The following is a 16,354-nucleotide window of genomic DNA, read 5'->3' as shown; positions in this document are numbered from 1 at the left end:
GAGTGTTATATACAATACAAGGAACTTAGGGGCATATTACCAACAAGTAGCGATAATTATCGCTAAATAGGCTTAGCGATGATTTTTTTATCGCTGCCTATCGCTGGATATGTTAGCGGAGAAAACATGCTATTAGCAACGTTTTTCTCCATTATGCTACAATATCCAGCGATAGCGGCGAAATGCGTGAAATTTCGCTGAGAATACAGCAATATTCACGCATTAGCGACGAAATGCTCTTAGCCATTTTATCCACCTCCCATTGGATAACATGGCTAAGAACTGGTCTGAGCAGGCGTTGGTTTTTGGCGATAGCGGGAATATTTCCATCGCTACGCCTTCCTTGCTAATAGGCGATAGCGACATTAGCGACTGCTTTCAGTCGCTAACAGGTTGGGTACGCCCACTTTGCATGTCATTAGCGATAAATATCACTAACATGCAAAGCGGGCCCCAAACCGCTCGCTATCGCCTAAAAGCTGTGGATAACATCAGTTAGCGACAGCTTGCTAATAGAGCGATAGAATTATCGCCGCTTAGCGGCTGAAAACATCCGCTAAACCGGCGATAATTGGCTATCGCCACCCTTGGTAATATGCCCCATAATTAGCATACGATAAGTTGCACAGTATACGTTATGCCGTAGGAGCCTCACAAACCATATACTAAAATAGTGGTATAAGAATCACGTGAGAGTTAGAAAGCAGGCCTATGGCCTGTAGAACCGCTGGGGCTACCTGGAACCACCAACGGTTAGGATGCAGGAGGCCACCGGGGGACGCGTGCAGTGTCTAAACAGAGCCGTGGATCACTATTGACTTTCTATGGAGAACGAACAAGTTACAATTTTAAAGATTAAGGGCACTTCTAGGTGAACTACGATGGGACCCTTTAGACTTAGACACTTCGAGAGTCAAGACCCACGGGAGCACCGGAGTGGGAGCAAGTCTGGAGCAACCAGGAAAGCTCAAGAAATCAAAGATTGGCCTTCGAGGGGGCTCACTAGCCAACGGACTAGGAACCGCGAAGCCGCCTCGAGCTGAAATGCACAAAGCGGGTCAACAGGACACTCGTGGAGTGTAGGCCTCTGCGCTTCGGTGCAAAAGGTGCTCGGGGCAGGGGCTTCAAATACCCCAATGCACAACTTCGGGATACCTCGGGAAGTAGGTGCAATTGCAAAGATGCAGGATGTCCAGGAGTTCCAGTCCCACGTTTCTCGTGTCCGCTACGGGTCTCAGCTTTGCTGGTAGCTCGGGTCAGTGTCAGAGATGTCTGGAAGTCCATGTCCTGTGTCGCAGATTCTTCGGGATCCGGCGGGAGACTCGAAAATGCAGACGGCAAAGATGCAGTTGGTGCCTGTTTGCACTGGGTGGTCACTCCTTGACCACAAGGGAGATTTCTCCCGTCTTCCAGTCGATATGGAATGTCAAAGGTCCAAGATATATGTTGCAGAGTTTCATCCAGGGTAATCTAAAGTCCTAGGGACTGGGATCCTATTCTTATAGCAAGATTAGGGGTTGGGCTAACTCTAGGGTCCCACCTATGGGAGGACCTGGGGAGGTGAGAAGCACCTTCACCCCAAGCAGGTTTTGTTCCTGACCCACGAGAGCACAAGGGATCCCACCTCTGGGGGTCAGAAACATGTCTGCGTGTGGCAGGCTGGTGTAGACGAGTCAGCTACACACTAGATAATTGGTTGTGTTTCAGGGGACAGCTCGATGATGCCCACTGGCATCAGTGTGCGTTTATTATGCTGAAGAGTTTGATACCAAACTCCTTGGCATTCAGTAAAGCTATCATGGAACTGTACAGTTTGTAATGACAAACTCCGGCCCATGTACTCAATATGACTCCACAGCACTTACAATGTCTGTGAATGTCTCAGACACTGCAGGGGCTTGCTCATGCAGCTATACCTTCAACGGTGGTATAGTGCACCCTGCCTTAGGGCTGTGAGGCCTGCTAGAGGGGTAACATACCTATGCCACAGGCAGTGGTTGTGGGCATGGCACACAGAGATGTGTTGTCATAGCATAATTTAGTTTAGCGGTATCGAGATATCATCAAATACAACAGTTTCTGGGTAGTCCGGACAGATCACGGGTCCTACCAATCATTCAGATGTCAGAACTTTCTACGTATGTAGGAGCATGAATAATGCACTGCACATGGGTACTATCGAATTACATTAGATCACGTTTCTTTGTTCACGTTTTTTTTTACCTTCATATGGCATGGTTTTCAGTGATGGTTCACTTAGCATGCTGGGAAAGTGAGTTTACTCACAAAGAATGGGTATAGTTGCAGCAACAGTTGCATGATGGGACTAGCCATTTTAACAGCATCCTATGCTTTTCATTTTAATTTATGCTTCACCAGCACACACCGTATTTTTCCACCATAGGATCCGCCTCTACCGGGGTCAGGACTCAGATTTCAATTCCCCACTGCTTTACCGAGTTTACGACTAGGGGTGACCAGTATAACAAGTCTAATGACAAACTTCCAATAAGTAAACATGAATTATATATTAATTGATTGTAGTGACCCCTGATGAAGGGTTTTTCTAGACCTGAAATGCGTTGGGCTTGTTTAAACGGACAGTAACAAGAGAACATTGTAACTTCCATATTGGACAACACAAATGTGAAGACAACATTTGTGAAAAGAACTTGCCATTTATAATCAACTGGACTAAAGAAGCGTTTTGTTTCTTTGTTATAAATTTCATTTTTAATGTTTCCGAGCGGACTGTTTAAATCATTTTGTTTTACTGGATTATGAGGCAGCCTCAGGGCACAGTCGTACACACAGTGTCTAGGACATTCGTTCTGTAATGAGAAGTGTTACAAAGAAAAGAAACAATATGGCCTTGATCCAAAAGGAGCGCTTTAATTCATCAAAATTCCCAAGTTAATTTATCGTTATGTAGCTCAATTCACAAAGAGTCCATAGGCGGTCCTATATGTATCCAATGAATGCATTTTATTTCACAATGTTCTCTTCATAACTCCAGATCACACCATAATAATCAATGTCAGCCGACGCGTTTCGTCCATAAGGGACATCATCAGGGCTGTAAGTTAAAGAAACAATACATACATGAGTGATCCCCCCCCAAAATTTGTTTAATTTTTTTTACTTCATTTCTCAGTAAACCCATCGATCATACAATGTACAAACCATAGAAAACGCTAACACATAAAAAGCTAAACAATAGTCCCTGCCTACATCCGATTTTCTTTCTCCACAACACATAAATAGTAGCCTCATGAGAGTGCTTCAAAGTGTGAAACCAGTGCACATCCTGTACTTTCACACCTATACTCAACTTTAGTTTCAAAATCATTGTTGCAGTGTCATTCCTGCGTTACCGCACCCTTTAAATCCTTCTTTTTCCTTCATTTATTTTTTGTATTTGGTTTCTTTTTTACACCACGTCCACCCAATACTCCCCCAATTTACTCAGAAAAAAGAGTCTCTATGTGACCAATGTCAACCAAAACTTATTATCAAACAATCAATCAATCCATTTATAAAGTGCACTATTTACCCGTGAGGGTCTCAAGGCGCTGAGGGGGAGGTGGGGGGTGCTACTGCTCGAAGAGCCAGGTCTTGAGGAGTCTTCTGAAGGTGAGTAGGTCTTGGGTCGGATGTATGACGGTACGACGCGGGCTATTACCACGCGTACCGTTACAACGCGTGTTTTACAGCGCAAGTCGTTACCACGACTTGCGCTGTAGGGTGCGGACTTAGGAATTTTTTTATTTACTATTCCAACACCAGTCCCCGAGGATAGTAGGGAAGGTGTTGGAATAGTAAATTAACTATTCCTTGTCCTTGAGCGCCCTCCAGCGCAGGTCGTGGTTAAGACTTGCGTTGTAAGAGACGCGTCGTAATGTTAGCGCGAGGTAACATCCGCGTCGTAAAGGATGTTACCCCTTGGGTCTGCCGTAGTTGGGTGGGGAGGGTGTTCCAGGTCTTGGCGGCGAGGAAGGAGAAGGATCTGCCGCCGGCGGTCATTCGTTGGATGCGGGAAACGGTGGCGAAGGCAAGGCTGGCGGATCGGAGATGGCGGGTGGGGCTGTAGAAGCTGAGTCTGCCGTTGATGTAGGCTGGTCCGATGTTGTGGAGGGCTTTGTGTGCGTGGGTGAGTAGCTTGAAGGTGATCCTCTGTTTGATGGGGAGCCAGTGTAGGTCTCTCAGGTGAGGGGTGATGTGGCTGCGGCGAGGGACGTTATGGATGAGTCGGGCAGAGGCATTTTGAATGCGTTGCAGTCGTTGCAGGTGTTTGGTCGGGATGCCTGTGTTGAGGATGATTCCCAGGTTGCATGCGTGCGTGGTCGGTGGGTGGGTGACCATATATTTCAAATAATTACCGTAAAACATTATTATTTGCAGGTCGTTTTTAACTGTATACCTCTCTTGGCAGCATCTGTCTGTCCTTTCAATTGTATGTGTGATCTGGGGGAAATAGGAAAATGGTATAACTGTCAGTCTAATGGAGTTATGAAGAGAACATTGTGAAATAAAATGCATTCATTGGATACATATAAAACTGCCTATGGACTTTTTGTGAATTGAGCTACATAAAGAGTTATTAACTTGGGAATTTTGATTAATTAAAGCGCTCCTTTCGGATCAAGGTTATATTGTGTTTAAAATTGGTCCAGTGGCGGTGGGACCACTGAGAGTAGAGTGCGTCCTAAACAATTAGAAATACAGTTACCAGGATTATACACCTGTGCACCCGATTCTTGCCCGCACCGCTGGACGTTGTGTTTCAGTATAAAGAAAAGAAACAATAATGCATTTTCAAATGCATATTAAAAAGTACTAATCCTTGTAAATAAAATGTGAACTGCGACTATTAGTCAGATGAAATACATCATTGTTATAAGCATTATTACCATGGTGAAAAACACAAACAATTCAACCATGTTAATTGTTCCTAATGTTACTCCGATCTATCAGCAGTACTTCTATTCTAACAAGAGCATATTGAAAGTATCCTTTTGCCAAAACTATTTGGAATGATCTAATCCCACACCCGACCCCCTCCCAAATTAGTCTTATTGTGAGGTTATCATCAGATTGTTTTTAGGGCAGGAAATTTGATTTATTTGTTTTATGTCTCAGGAAGCCGGCCTCCGTGCATTAAAAATACACACTGACTAAATGTGCAAGCCTGCACACATTTCTGCTTGCACAGTTATCTTACTTCTTAGGATGAATGTCGGGGCCTGCAGGACAGAATCTCATTCACAGCTCTCTGAACATTCATGATAATACCGGTGCGAATTGCCTCTCACCAACTTAAACACAGGCACGGTTTAACTAATAAAACCCAGTCTTATCACAGTCTGCCAGAGACACAGAATATCAATGTTACTTAATCTGAGGGGATAAAGTCATCTCCTACGAACACATAATAACAAGGACATCGCGGTCTGACATGTGTGTTCCTGGAACTAATGGGACAGACTGTAGAACAAAATGTCTACTAAAAATAAAAGTGTGCATGGCACATTCTCATATTAGCAAAAAAGATGTGCAAACCACCATCTCAAAAAGATGCTAAACTAAAAACGAAAGCTAAAATGGAGACCACATTGAAGCCCTACAACAGTAGAAGCAGGACGGTAAACTACGGCCATGCGTCCTGAAACTCTTTTGCTACTAATTCAGAGCAGTAGTAGAAAACGCGTAATGTACCAGCTCTATTTTGGCCCTACATTTTCCAAGTGCTGCAAAGCACCCTCAATTTAGTTTTTTGTTTTTCTCTGGCCTCACCGCAGAGCTCTCATCATTCAGCTTCTCTGCAGTTCGGAACTTAATGTGATTTCAGGTCATTAATGGATAAAGCTGGATGTATGACGTTACAACGCATACTTTTACAACGCCTACCTTTACATCGTAAGTTTTACAACGCATACCATTACAACGCATAGTGCTTTGGGGTGCTGGATAGTGAATAGTTTAATTTACTATTCCAACTCTAGTCCCCGTGGATAGTAGGGAAGCTTATTGGATAGTAAATTAACCTATTCCCTATCCTAGAGCGCCCCCCAGAGCAATGCGTTGTAATAGTTTGCGTTGTAAAAGTTGCGTTCTAATGGTAGTTTGTTGTAAAAGTTTCGTTGTAAAGGTTGTATACCGATAAAGCTGTGCTTTAACATTTTTTAATTCATGCCACTGAACAGTGAGGACACTACTTGCACATGGTAGTAGTAAGTATTGTACTGAAGTCTGGAAGGGGCGCAGAATAAACACATTCTCTGCCTCAGTGCAATGCACGAACTTTAAACAAAGGCAAATTGAACGCTTTCGATCTGGATAAACTTAAAGGTGACAAATGTCACCCTGCTCAAACCCAGATTATTTTTAGGAAGATTTGATTTGCTTTTATTTTGAGGGTTTATAAAGTGCAAACTCGACCCAAAGATATCAGAGTGCTCTACAAAGCGACCCCCAAAACCTGTTATGTAACATATATTATCCCAGAAACGGATGTATCACATTACAACGCATGCCTTTACAACGCATAGTGCTTTGGGGCGCTGGATAGTGAATAGTTTAATTTACTATTCCACCTCCAATCACCGTGGATAGTAGGGAAGGTGTTGGATAGTAAATTAAACCTATTCCCTATCCTAGAGCGCCCCCCAGCGCAATGCGTTGTAATGGTATGCATTGTAAAAGTTGCGTCGTAAAGGCACTGCGTGGTAAAAGTTGCGTTGTAAAGGATGTTCCCCCCCAGAAACAGAAACATAATAATCACAAGAGAAAGTTTGTGGTCCATGATAGCCTTTCAGGTGTCGCGCTCGAAGACAGCGGCATCTAGGTAAGCAAAATTACCCTGATATAACCAAATTGAGCTAGGCTACAACCTAGTTTATAACTATAGATCAACAAAAAAACAGGGTGAACTTGCTATTATGATCAGCACATCACTATTGCATTTTTCCCGTAGTGGTAATTTTTCCAGTCACACAAAAATACTCAATTTAGGAGTGCCCAACTGATCGGATGCTTATTCACCCTTAAGCAATTTTCGTCACGATAATCTACCCACAGAGGGTGTGGTAGAGTTTCATGAACCATAAATAGAAACAATTCGACCAGTGCACATCCCTACTAGTTACTTTTCTCCAATTGGATTACAATTCAATCACTTCAGTAGTTCAATTTGCTTCAGGTCCACACAAATATTCAGGTAGTACACAGTCCATTAGTGCTTTAAAGTTCTTATTTATTGATTATTTTCTTGCCACATCGTCACAGCCGACGCGCGTTTCGCCCTCCGCGGGCTTTTTCAAGGCAAAAAAAATAGTATGGTGAGTGGCGGTTTTTCGTATCGATCAATAAAAGACGTAAAATTCTTACTGGTCCTCAAAGCCTTAAATAGTGAATGTGATAATTGTGCCTCATAGTATTCGTGCTTATAACTCCATTCGTCACTCAGTTGTATGTGCATTAAACGAAGAATAGAGGAGCCATGATAAGTTCCGTCGCAATTGCGAGACCGGTCACGTCTCCGCAGGGCGTTTCTCTTCCGCGTTGATTTTGCAGGTCCAGTAAGAATTTTACGTCAATCAATAAATAAGAACTTTAAAGCACTAATGGACTGTGTACTACCTGAATATTTGTGTGGACCTGAAGCAAATTGAACTACTGAAGTGATTGAATTGTAATCCAATTGGAGAAAAGTAACTAGTAGGGATGTGCACTGGTCGAATTGTTTCTAACCTAGTTTATAACCTTCCGTTATGTAAAGAATCTGTCTTGTAAAATCCTCAACCTCTTTCTTGAAACCATTGATCGATGGGTTCGACTGAACCTCTGGTGGCGGGCAGGTCCATATTCTCTGCGCTGATCGGGAGAAGGTGGGAGTCCTTCTTCCAGTCTTTCATGATTGGGAGCACACTACCAAAGTGAAGACTTGTGATGCTCCTAAGGTGAGCTTAAGGCTGCTAGAACCATTTCACAAAAACAGAGTTGTTGGACGTGTTGCTATGATAGGCCTCCCCAGTGAGGTGGGATGGGGTGCTGCTAGATGTGCGGACATGATTTGCTGGTACAAGACCCCACCTTGATGGCCAGGACCCATTGATGTTTAGTTGATGGATTACTAGGAGCATCAACAAATGTTGCTGAATGCTAAGATGAGTGCCTTCAGAGCACAGGGCAAGCACATCAAGGCCGTTCAGAGGCATAATCTAGCTGGATCTCACCGAGCTCATAAAGATGAATATATACCCTTACAACTCATGCAAATACATCGCATGCCATTACAAACAACCCCGGTCATTACAATGACCGCATTGTTAGAACGCATACCATTACATCGCAAGTCATTACTACAACTTTCTGTTGGGGCATGCTGGACTTAGGAATAGTATTATTTAAAATTCCTACTCCAGTTTGTGCAACAGCAGGGAAAGTCAGGGGGGCTTATTTATGAGGCCTTGCGTCAATTTTGCGCCGCCGGTGCGTCACTTTTTGTGACGCACCAGCGGCGTAAAAAATGCGCCTTGCTGCGCCATATTTAAAAAGTGACGCATCTAGGTAGATGCGTCACTTTTTAAACCCCTGCGCCACATTATACCTGCGTCAGGTATAATGTATGCAGAGGGGGCGTTCCCCCGCAAAAAGCCTCGTAATAGTGACGCAGTGAAATCTATGAGATTTCACTGCGTCACTTTTAGGACGCTGTTGCGTCAAAATCTTGCACCTGCTTCACAGCAGGCGTAAGACTGACGCAATCCCTTTCACATGGGGCTTTCCCCATGTGAAAGGACGAATTGCTGGAGTTGCGTCACTTTTGTGACACACTCCAGCAATGCGTCACTTTTGCGCTTACAGATACGTCAGAAATACTGCGTATTTGTAACTCCTTGCAACATGATGCGTCATACATTAAATATGACGCATCATTGGTGTCGCAAGGAGGGCGCAGTGAAAAGTGACGCCTCGCTGTTTTCACGCAGCGATGCGTCACTTTTCATAAATGAGGCCCTTGGATTCTGAATCCAACACCTGCGCGCCCCCTACAGCAAGTTGTAGTAATGACTTGAGATTTAATGATGCGTGGTAACAACGTGATTGTTGTAACGACCACGTTGTAATGGTACCATGTTGTGGAGACAGCGTAGTAAACGCTGTTTCCCCATACAGATATTCCACTATTCTTAAACAGCATACCCCTCCATAACCACACAATGACATGCTAAACTAACACACATGTGACATCCTACAGCTATTCTGGCTTACAGAGATACTGTGAGCACACTGAACACTGCTTTGGAGTGATGAAAATGCCTTACAGGCTGTGGTGGAAGTGTTTTATAGGCCAGGTCACTGAAATTACATGGCTTGAGAGGACCAATTTATGTGGCAGAGCTGCCTAAATTATGTGGGAAGAAAATACAAATTATGTGGCGTTATGCAGCACAATTTGTGACAGTATTAATTATTTTGGGGCATATGTAGGTAATTTTCGTTTTGCGATTCTCAAATTGCGATTTTTAGGTAATCGCAATTAGAGAATCGCAAAACGAAATGTAGGTAGGATTAGCACATTTTTTTGTGAATCCCACTTATTCCTTATTTGCGAATCGCAAATTGAGATTCGCAAATAAGGAATACCTTCTCATTCATTCCTATGGGCTAGAAGGCACATAGGAATGAATGGGAAGACATTCTCAATTTGCGATTCTCAATTGAAGAATCGCAAATTGAGAATTCAATTTCAGGGTTGTAAGGGTGTCAATAGGACACCCTTTTGCACCCCTGAAGTTAACATGTGTGCACATGTGGCCCACATACATGCCCTATGTGACCCACATGGCACTTTGAAAAATGCCCAAAAGTTTTTTTTAAAAGAAATCGCAAAATACCACCAACCTGAAGTCGGTGGTATTGTGCGATTCCTTAAGCCAAAATTCGCACAACTTGGGTGCTTCCTACATTGCATTTAAGGAATCGTAATTTGCGATTCCTTAAATGCAATAGCAAAATAAGGAATCGCAAATTTAGCGATTCCTTATTTTGCATGTGGGATTTTGTGTGCTACATAGCACACTGCCCTAATTGCGATCGCAAATGCTGAAATTGTGCAAATTTCAGCATTTGCGAGCGCAATTAGGCTTCCTACATATGGCCCTTTGTCCTTTTTATACGTTAGCACTATCTGGGCAAAAAGGTACAAAAGGTGCAAAATGTACGCCTCAGTAGTACCAGTCTAACACCTAAATATAGCAATCAGCAACAGAATGATGGCCAGGTAATCTTCTTGAAGGTCTTCCATTAAACTGCAGCACGCGTGGTAACAATTTTAGTAACCTTTTTATCCATTTGAATTTAAAAAACTTTAAAAAACAAAATCTGTAAATTTTGCAGCAAATGGGGGGTTACGCGGCAAGTGCAGAAAATCCATAACTGTGCAGAAAATGCTGCAGCCGCATAATTGTGTGATTCCAGTGGCCCTGCTTAAAGAGCGTGATCAACATGCCTCATCAACTTGACAGAATCGTGCTTTAGGATGTGGTGAGAGTGCCTTATAAGAAGTAATGGACGTTCTGAGTGAGATGAAAGTGCATGACAAGATGGCATTGAATGAAGAGCAGGTGACTGAGAGGCAGGAGCGCTCAAAGCTTGATTCATCCCACATCCAGATGTTGTGTATTCTCTTTCCAGGGTTATCAGACCTCCTGGGGAGCGCCAACCTGTGTGGTATCTCAGACTCGGAGGAGCTGATGGTGTCGGGTGGACAGCATCGGGCATTGCTGCAGATGGACGAGGCAGGGGTGGTGGCAGCGGCGGCGACTGCGGTATCCTTGGCGCGCACTGTGTACGTCTTTGACGTTCGCCATCCCTTCATCTTTGTGGTCTGGAGCGAGCGGAGCAGAATCCCAGTGATGATGGGGCGGATCGCCGACCCCAAGGCCTGAGAGGTGGGGCAGCATGGCCCGCGCCCCACCGGAGATCAATAAGATGCTTTGTCCCTACTTGCTCATTCTTTTTTCCTTTGGTTTACTGTTTTATATATATAAATCATATTTGCAGATGTGTGGGGAGGGGCCATGACTCATGAGAGGCGAGGCCTCATTCTGCCCCGCCTCTTTATCTATAATGTTACAAATAACAGCCTGCTCTCAGCAGATCTGCAAGTCTGGCCTGTTTGATGGAGTTTCTGCATGTTTATGTTTATGGGATTTATAGAGCACGTGACTACCCTTGGGCATCTCAACACATGTGCAGTAATTATAAACAAAGGTACACAACCGGAACATCAAGGGTTACTCTCTCTTGGTTCAGTACAATAAACAGACTTTTAAAAAAATACGGCATTTTATTGTCTCTTTAGGGAGCCAACCTTCTTTTAGACCTCACCTGAAGACGTATAATCCATGTACATAAAAGATCAATGTTGTGTGATATCAATGGGTGTCCCTGACACACCAGGGGCCCGATTCACAGAATGAACTTAAGACTCAATCCTAAACTTACTACTTTTGGTATTCACAGAAGTTAGGATGTTGTCTTAAGTCTGTCTTAAGTCTGTCTTAAGACAAACTTAAGACAAAATACTAACTTCTGTGAATACCAAAAGTAGTAAGTGCATTCTGTGAATACCAAAAGTAGTAAGTTCATTCTGTGAATGCCAAAATAGTAGTAGGTTTAGGATTGAGTCTTAAGTTCATTCTGTGAATCAGGTCCCAGGAGAGCAGAATTGTTTATCAGGTCTGCATTGGAACCTAAAACACAATGTACCACACACAGTCCACTAGTGCTCTCAGAGCCCCGCTACTGCTCCTTGACTGTATCTTTGCACCTTGCACAGCGCTCTGCTGCCTTTTGGCTATGTTCACACTAAATACACACACATACACACATACATGCACAATGCAATGAGTGAGTGAGCATAGTGAGCAAAGTCAGTCTTTTCCAGCAGTTTCCTCAAAATAATTTTGGGAACGGTAGGGCTATACATATCAATGTCAAAAGAAGAAATGATGGACGGAATGCTCAGCAAATTTTCTCCAATCAGAAATCTGGGCCTGAACCCATTGTTTTTTGCTCACAACACCATTCCAGTTTGCACCCAGCCATGTGAAAATCAGTCTTGAGCCTGCTACCCTAGGGAACAGTCCAGCCCGAACTGCCAGGCCAAGTCCTCCCTGGACTGGAAACAAGCATCCAAGGACCAGTTTCAGGGTTTCACCCCTCATCAGCCAGGATAATCTGAATCCAGCAGCATGGTGAGTATGGGACCCACGTCTGGGCATATCTGTCCCACCCGGGGTGACAAAGGCAAAAAGAACAAATGATGGACGGAATGCTGAGGAATGTCAAACAAACCCCCAGTCAGAAAACTGGGCCTAAATCCATTGTTTTTTTGCACACCACGCCATTCCAGTTTGGACCCAGCCACATACAAATCAGTCTTGACCCTGCTCCCCATGGGAACAGTCCATCTTGAACTGCCGAGCCAGGTCTCCCCTGGACTGAAACCAAGCATCCTAGGACCGGCTTTACGGTATCCCTGTAAAAGAAGGTCTAATTGGTATTTTTGTTTTTAGGTTGAGCGCATGCGCTGCTCTAGGAAAACGACCTCTTGGAATCACTCTGGACTTTCCACACGCTCGTGCATGTGTTTTTTTCTGCATTATTTCAATAGGTCTTTGTGTGTGTCTTTCTAAAAAGACAGCACGCAATTGGGCAAAGGCGGCTGCATGTCCCACCTTTCCCAGTAAATGTATCCACCCACGGCCTATGGCTTGCAGTTATGAGCCGGGGCGCAATCTGTTCGGGGTCATGTCACCATCTGTTTTTAATTAGCGCATTCGCGTTCACCACGCTGCCGTGCTCACTCGCCCCCCGCTTCTCTCTCGCGCCATTCTTTTTAACCCAACCCTCCCTTCACATGCCACATGCACACACACTGCTCTGCCAATGCTCTGTTTGCAATGAGAAACTTGTGCATTCGCTGTAATGCTAGGCCCATTGCTGTTGACTTGCAGAAGGAGGAAAGCAATCTTAACTTTAAGGCAGCACTCTATTAATCGTATGTTTAACCTCACAACCGCGGGTTCGAACCCCAGTGCGTCTGCTCAGCCTTTCATCCTACTAGAGGCCGACAAACTAATTAACATTCATTTGGTTGGCAAAAGACATTTGTTACTCTGCACCAAGATGCAGCATACTCCAGCCCCACCTTCACTTGCATACTGGGATAACTCACTTTCGCCTCCTTTCAATTTGGCTCCTGATTTTCTCTACTGTGCTCGATTTCTGATTTGGTACTGGCATTATATAAGAGGAGCCAGCAGCAGTGGCACGCAAGCTGCCAGTTTTGGGTTAGGTTTCATTTCCAGACCTTGCCGCTTTCATTAGAAGGCGCGACCCCTCCACCCCACCTCCACAAGAGTGCGCTTTCATTTTCTCTAAAACACAAAGGAACAGAAACAAAATCAATTACGGTGACATCTTACTTTTCAGCGGAATTGTCAGCACCGTCTAATGACCAGGCCTTGGCTAACAAGCCTACCCTGGAAGGCAACAAGCAGCTGCTACAGTAGTGAAAGCTCCTTAAAGGCCACTCATGTCTTGGGGAGGAAGGGAACCATCCTCGTGGGGTTTCAGTAAATAGCTACATTGTGATGCTTAACCATTTGTTGACCGGATGATCATGCTTCTGGTTAAATAAAACAGTAGCACGTTAGCAATTAGCATTTTACCCTAACAATTTGGGGCGAAAAACCAAAAATCTACAGCAGGTAGGCACAGGGTAACTCTACAGAGTGCATCTTTTCGCTCCCCAACTTCAGAAATCTGCAAGCACTTCTCCTTTATTCCTTTTTATTTTTTGCATTATGTATCACGAATGAAGCTATCAAAGCACTTTACAGTGTCTGTATGGCAGTGGTATGTTTCATCATAAGTCTGCAATAAAAATTGTTAAAAAATAAATTTAAAAAATCAAAGCACTTTACATAAGTACTAGTTCCATTACAGGAATCTACCTGGTGGAGGATAATGTGCTGCATGGCTAAACACTATAAGGTCCCAAAAGCGAGACCTTTTACCTATGCCAATGGTTGTTTGGTAAGGGACTAACCCACGTTAACTGCCGCTGTTTTGGTTTCCAATAATGGCTGAATGGAAATGTCTATTGATGAGCTCGTGTTTACGTAATCTTTGGGCACTTCTGGGTGCACCTGATCGGGATGTTGGTCCTCTCATTTCTTTGAAATATTTACATGGTATATTTGTCTCTCCCTTTGAACATGGGGGTTATCCACTGTATACGTCGCTGGAGTCACCTTTGATGAGATAGGGACCCTGTCTGGTGGCTTGCAGCTTTTTTATGTTTATGTTTATGTTTAGGCAATTTTTAAAGCGCGCAATTACCCGGAGGTGTATCTGACAATGGTAATAGAATCAAGAGCTACTGGCCCACAGTAAAGTACCGTAACACTGCCCCTAGGCCATAAGCCTGTTTTGGCATTTTCTGAGCTCTTTCCAAGTTGTTATGGACCTCCTTCCACTAGGTAGACAGGGTTTCTATAAGTGAAGAGGTGTATATACCAAAAGTGGTACCCCTCTTCCCCTTACTCAATCCACTGTTCTGAGGCCATATTTGAGGCCAGTGGAGTGGTGTGGCTAACTGGTTAGAGGGGGCAGACCCGGAAGCAGAAGTCGGCCCGGGACCAGCGTTCGATTCCCGACGCGGCAGGGTCTTGGACCAGGGTCAGCGGACTCGATAATTCTCGCCTCGGTGCCTACTCTAACCAGGGGTCCCACTCGGCAACTCTGGGCATTAGCTTGCCTAATCTCCACAACGGCCCCATCAACGCCGGGGATGCCTGGCTCCACCTTGGGGATTCCCAGCAGGGACCATCCCACAGGGAAAGCCAGGACGGGTTCCCCAGCGGTATACAGCGCCAGGACGCCGACTGGCAACAGTACGCTTTACAAGTATACACATTACATTACATTATATCCAAAGGAGTGCAAGGTTTTCTCTGAGCAATCGTTCAAAAGGGGAGAATCCTGTGGATTTCTGTTCATGAGTCCTGATGGCAAAAAGGACCAAAGGCAGCTTTTGGTCCCAGCCCCTCCTTGTCTTATTTATAAATGTCCTCAACATCATTTTGATGGTCCTGTTATACCTTTCTACCAATCCGTCTGTTTGTGGGTGATATTCAGCAGTACGGATTTGTATATATGCAAGAGTTTACAAACCTGACCCATCTGCCGGGAAATAAAGGGTGTGCCCTGGTCAGTGAGTATTTCATGGGGAAACCCCACTCGGGAGAATAGCAAGATCATGGCCTGTGCAACTGTTGTGGTGGTCATGCTGGCCAACGGGATTGCTTCAGGATCATTTATTGGTACTTTTGGAATACCAGGTTGAGGAAAGAAGGTATCCAATTGTCAACCAGTGGGTGGATTAAAGAAGAGAGCATTCCATTGGCATATGTGGAACAGGACCCTCTTGTACCGGGTAACATCCAAGGAAGAGCAACAAGGGCTGGTTTGGCCTTAAGGTCTGACATTCAAGGAATTCCTTGAAAAGAGATGCGCAGAGCTGGGAAACTTCGTTTGTGTTACCGTTTTCAAAGAGTTTTGAATTTGGATGAGAAACTTGGTTGGGGTTCTTAATTCTTTAACAATATAGTACATCTAGACCTTTGGTTTATCTGTGATGTTGATGTTTTGCTATTCCATAATTTAAAAGTTTTCCCATTTGAATTCACTGTCAAATTTGCAGTTGTGCATTAAAATTCATGGTTACCTGCAGGTAATTCTTATGTTTGTTCTATGAAAAGCCTCCAAGCTTTGCTGCTCCTTACAAGTAATGACTGGGATAGGACGAGGGATGTAGAAGTAATTGCCTGATAACTTTCCAGTAACGTTCACTGCTTTCAGACCTAGTCATCCCCTGCCCAAGCATCATGACTCACTCTGCCTCCCTCTCATAAGTGCTTTAACCCTTCCATGCTCATGACGAGCTCAGCTCGTCATGCAGTACACTGCTTGTGTATATGAAAATTTCAGCACCAGGGTAAAATACCTCTAGCATTGAAGGTGTTAACAGTGCTTAATTTCTGGGAGGATGGAGAATGCCAGTCCTATGATGGCGCCCAGTTAAGGGAGGGCAAAGCTTACAGTTCAGTAATCCTGTTTGTTTCCTTTCTCAAGGGGTGGGATTCACCTCCCAAGTAATGACTGGGATGAGGACAATTAGAATGAAGAGTAATGAAATTTAACAATAAGTAGTCAGGCCATCAATCACTCAATCAGGGGTTTGCAGCGCGCTACTCACCCGTGAGGGTCTCAAGGCGCT

At 44.3% G+C, this 16,354-nt stretch overlaps 1 protein-coding gene across 1 annotated transcript in view; it reads left to right on the top strand.

The window, feature by feature from the left end:
* Nucleotides 1-11,072, top strand: part of SERPING1 (serpin family G member 1) — a 163,318-nt gene extending 152,246 nt beyond the window's left edge. The window contains exon 8 of the mRNA XM_078674150.1: nucleotides 10,699-11,072. Coding sequence (XP_078530276.1) covers nucleotides 10,699-10,952 — 254 coding nt within the window. The 3' untranslated portion in view covers nucleotides 10,953-11,072. The remainder of the gene's footprint in view (nucleotides 1-10,698) is intronic.
* The last annotated feature ends 5,282 nt before the right edge of the window (nucleotides 11,073-16,354 follow it).

The sequence above is a fragment of the Lissotriton helveticus genome, chromosome 1_1 (assembly GCF_964261635.1).
Source record: "Lissotriton helveticus chromosome 1_1, aLisHel1.1, whole genome shotgun sequence".
NCBI lineage: Eukaryota > Metazoa > Chordata > Amphibia > Caudata > Salamandridae > Lissotriton > Lissotriton helveticus.
This window is presented reverse-complemented; position numbering and strand designations above follow the sequence as displayed.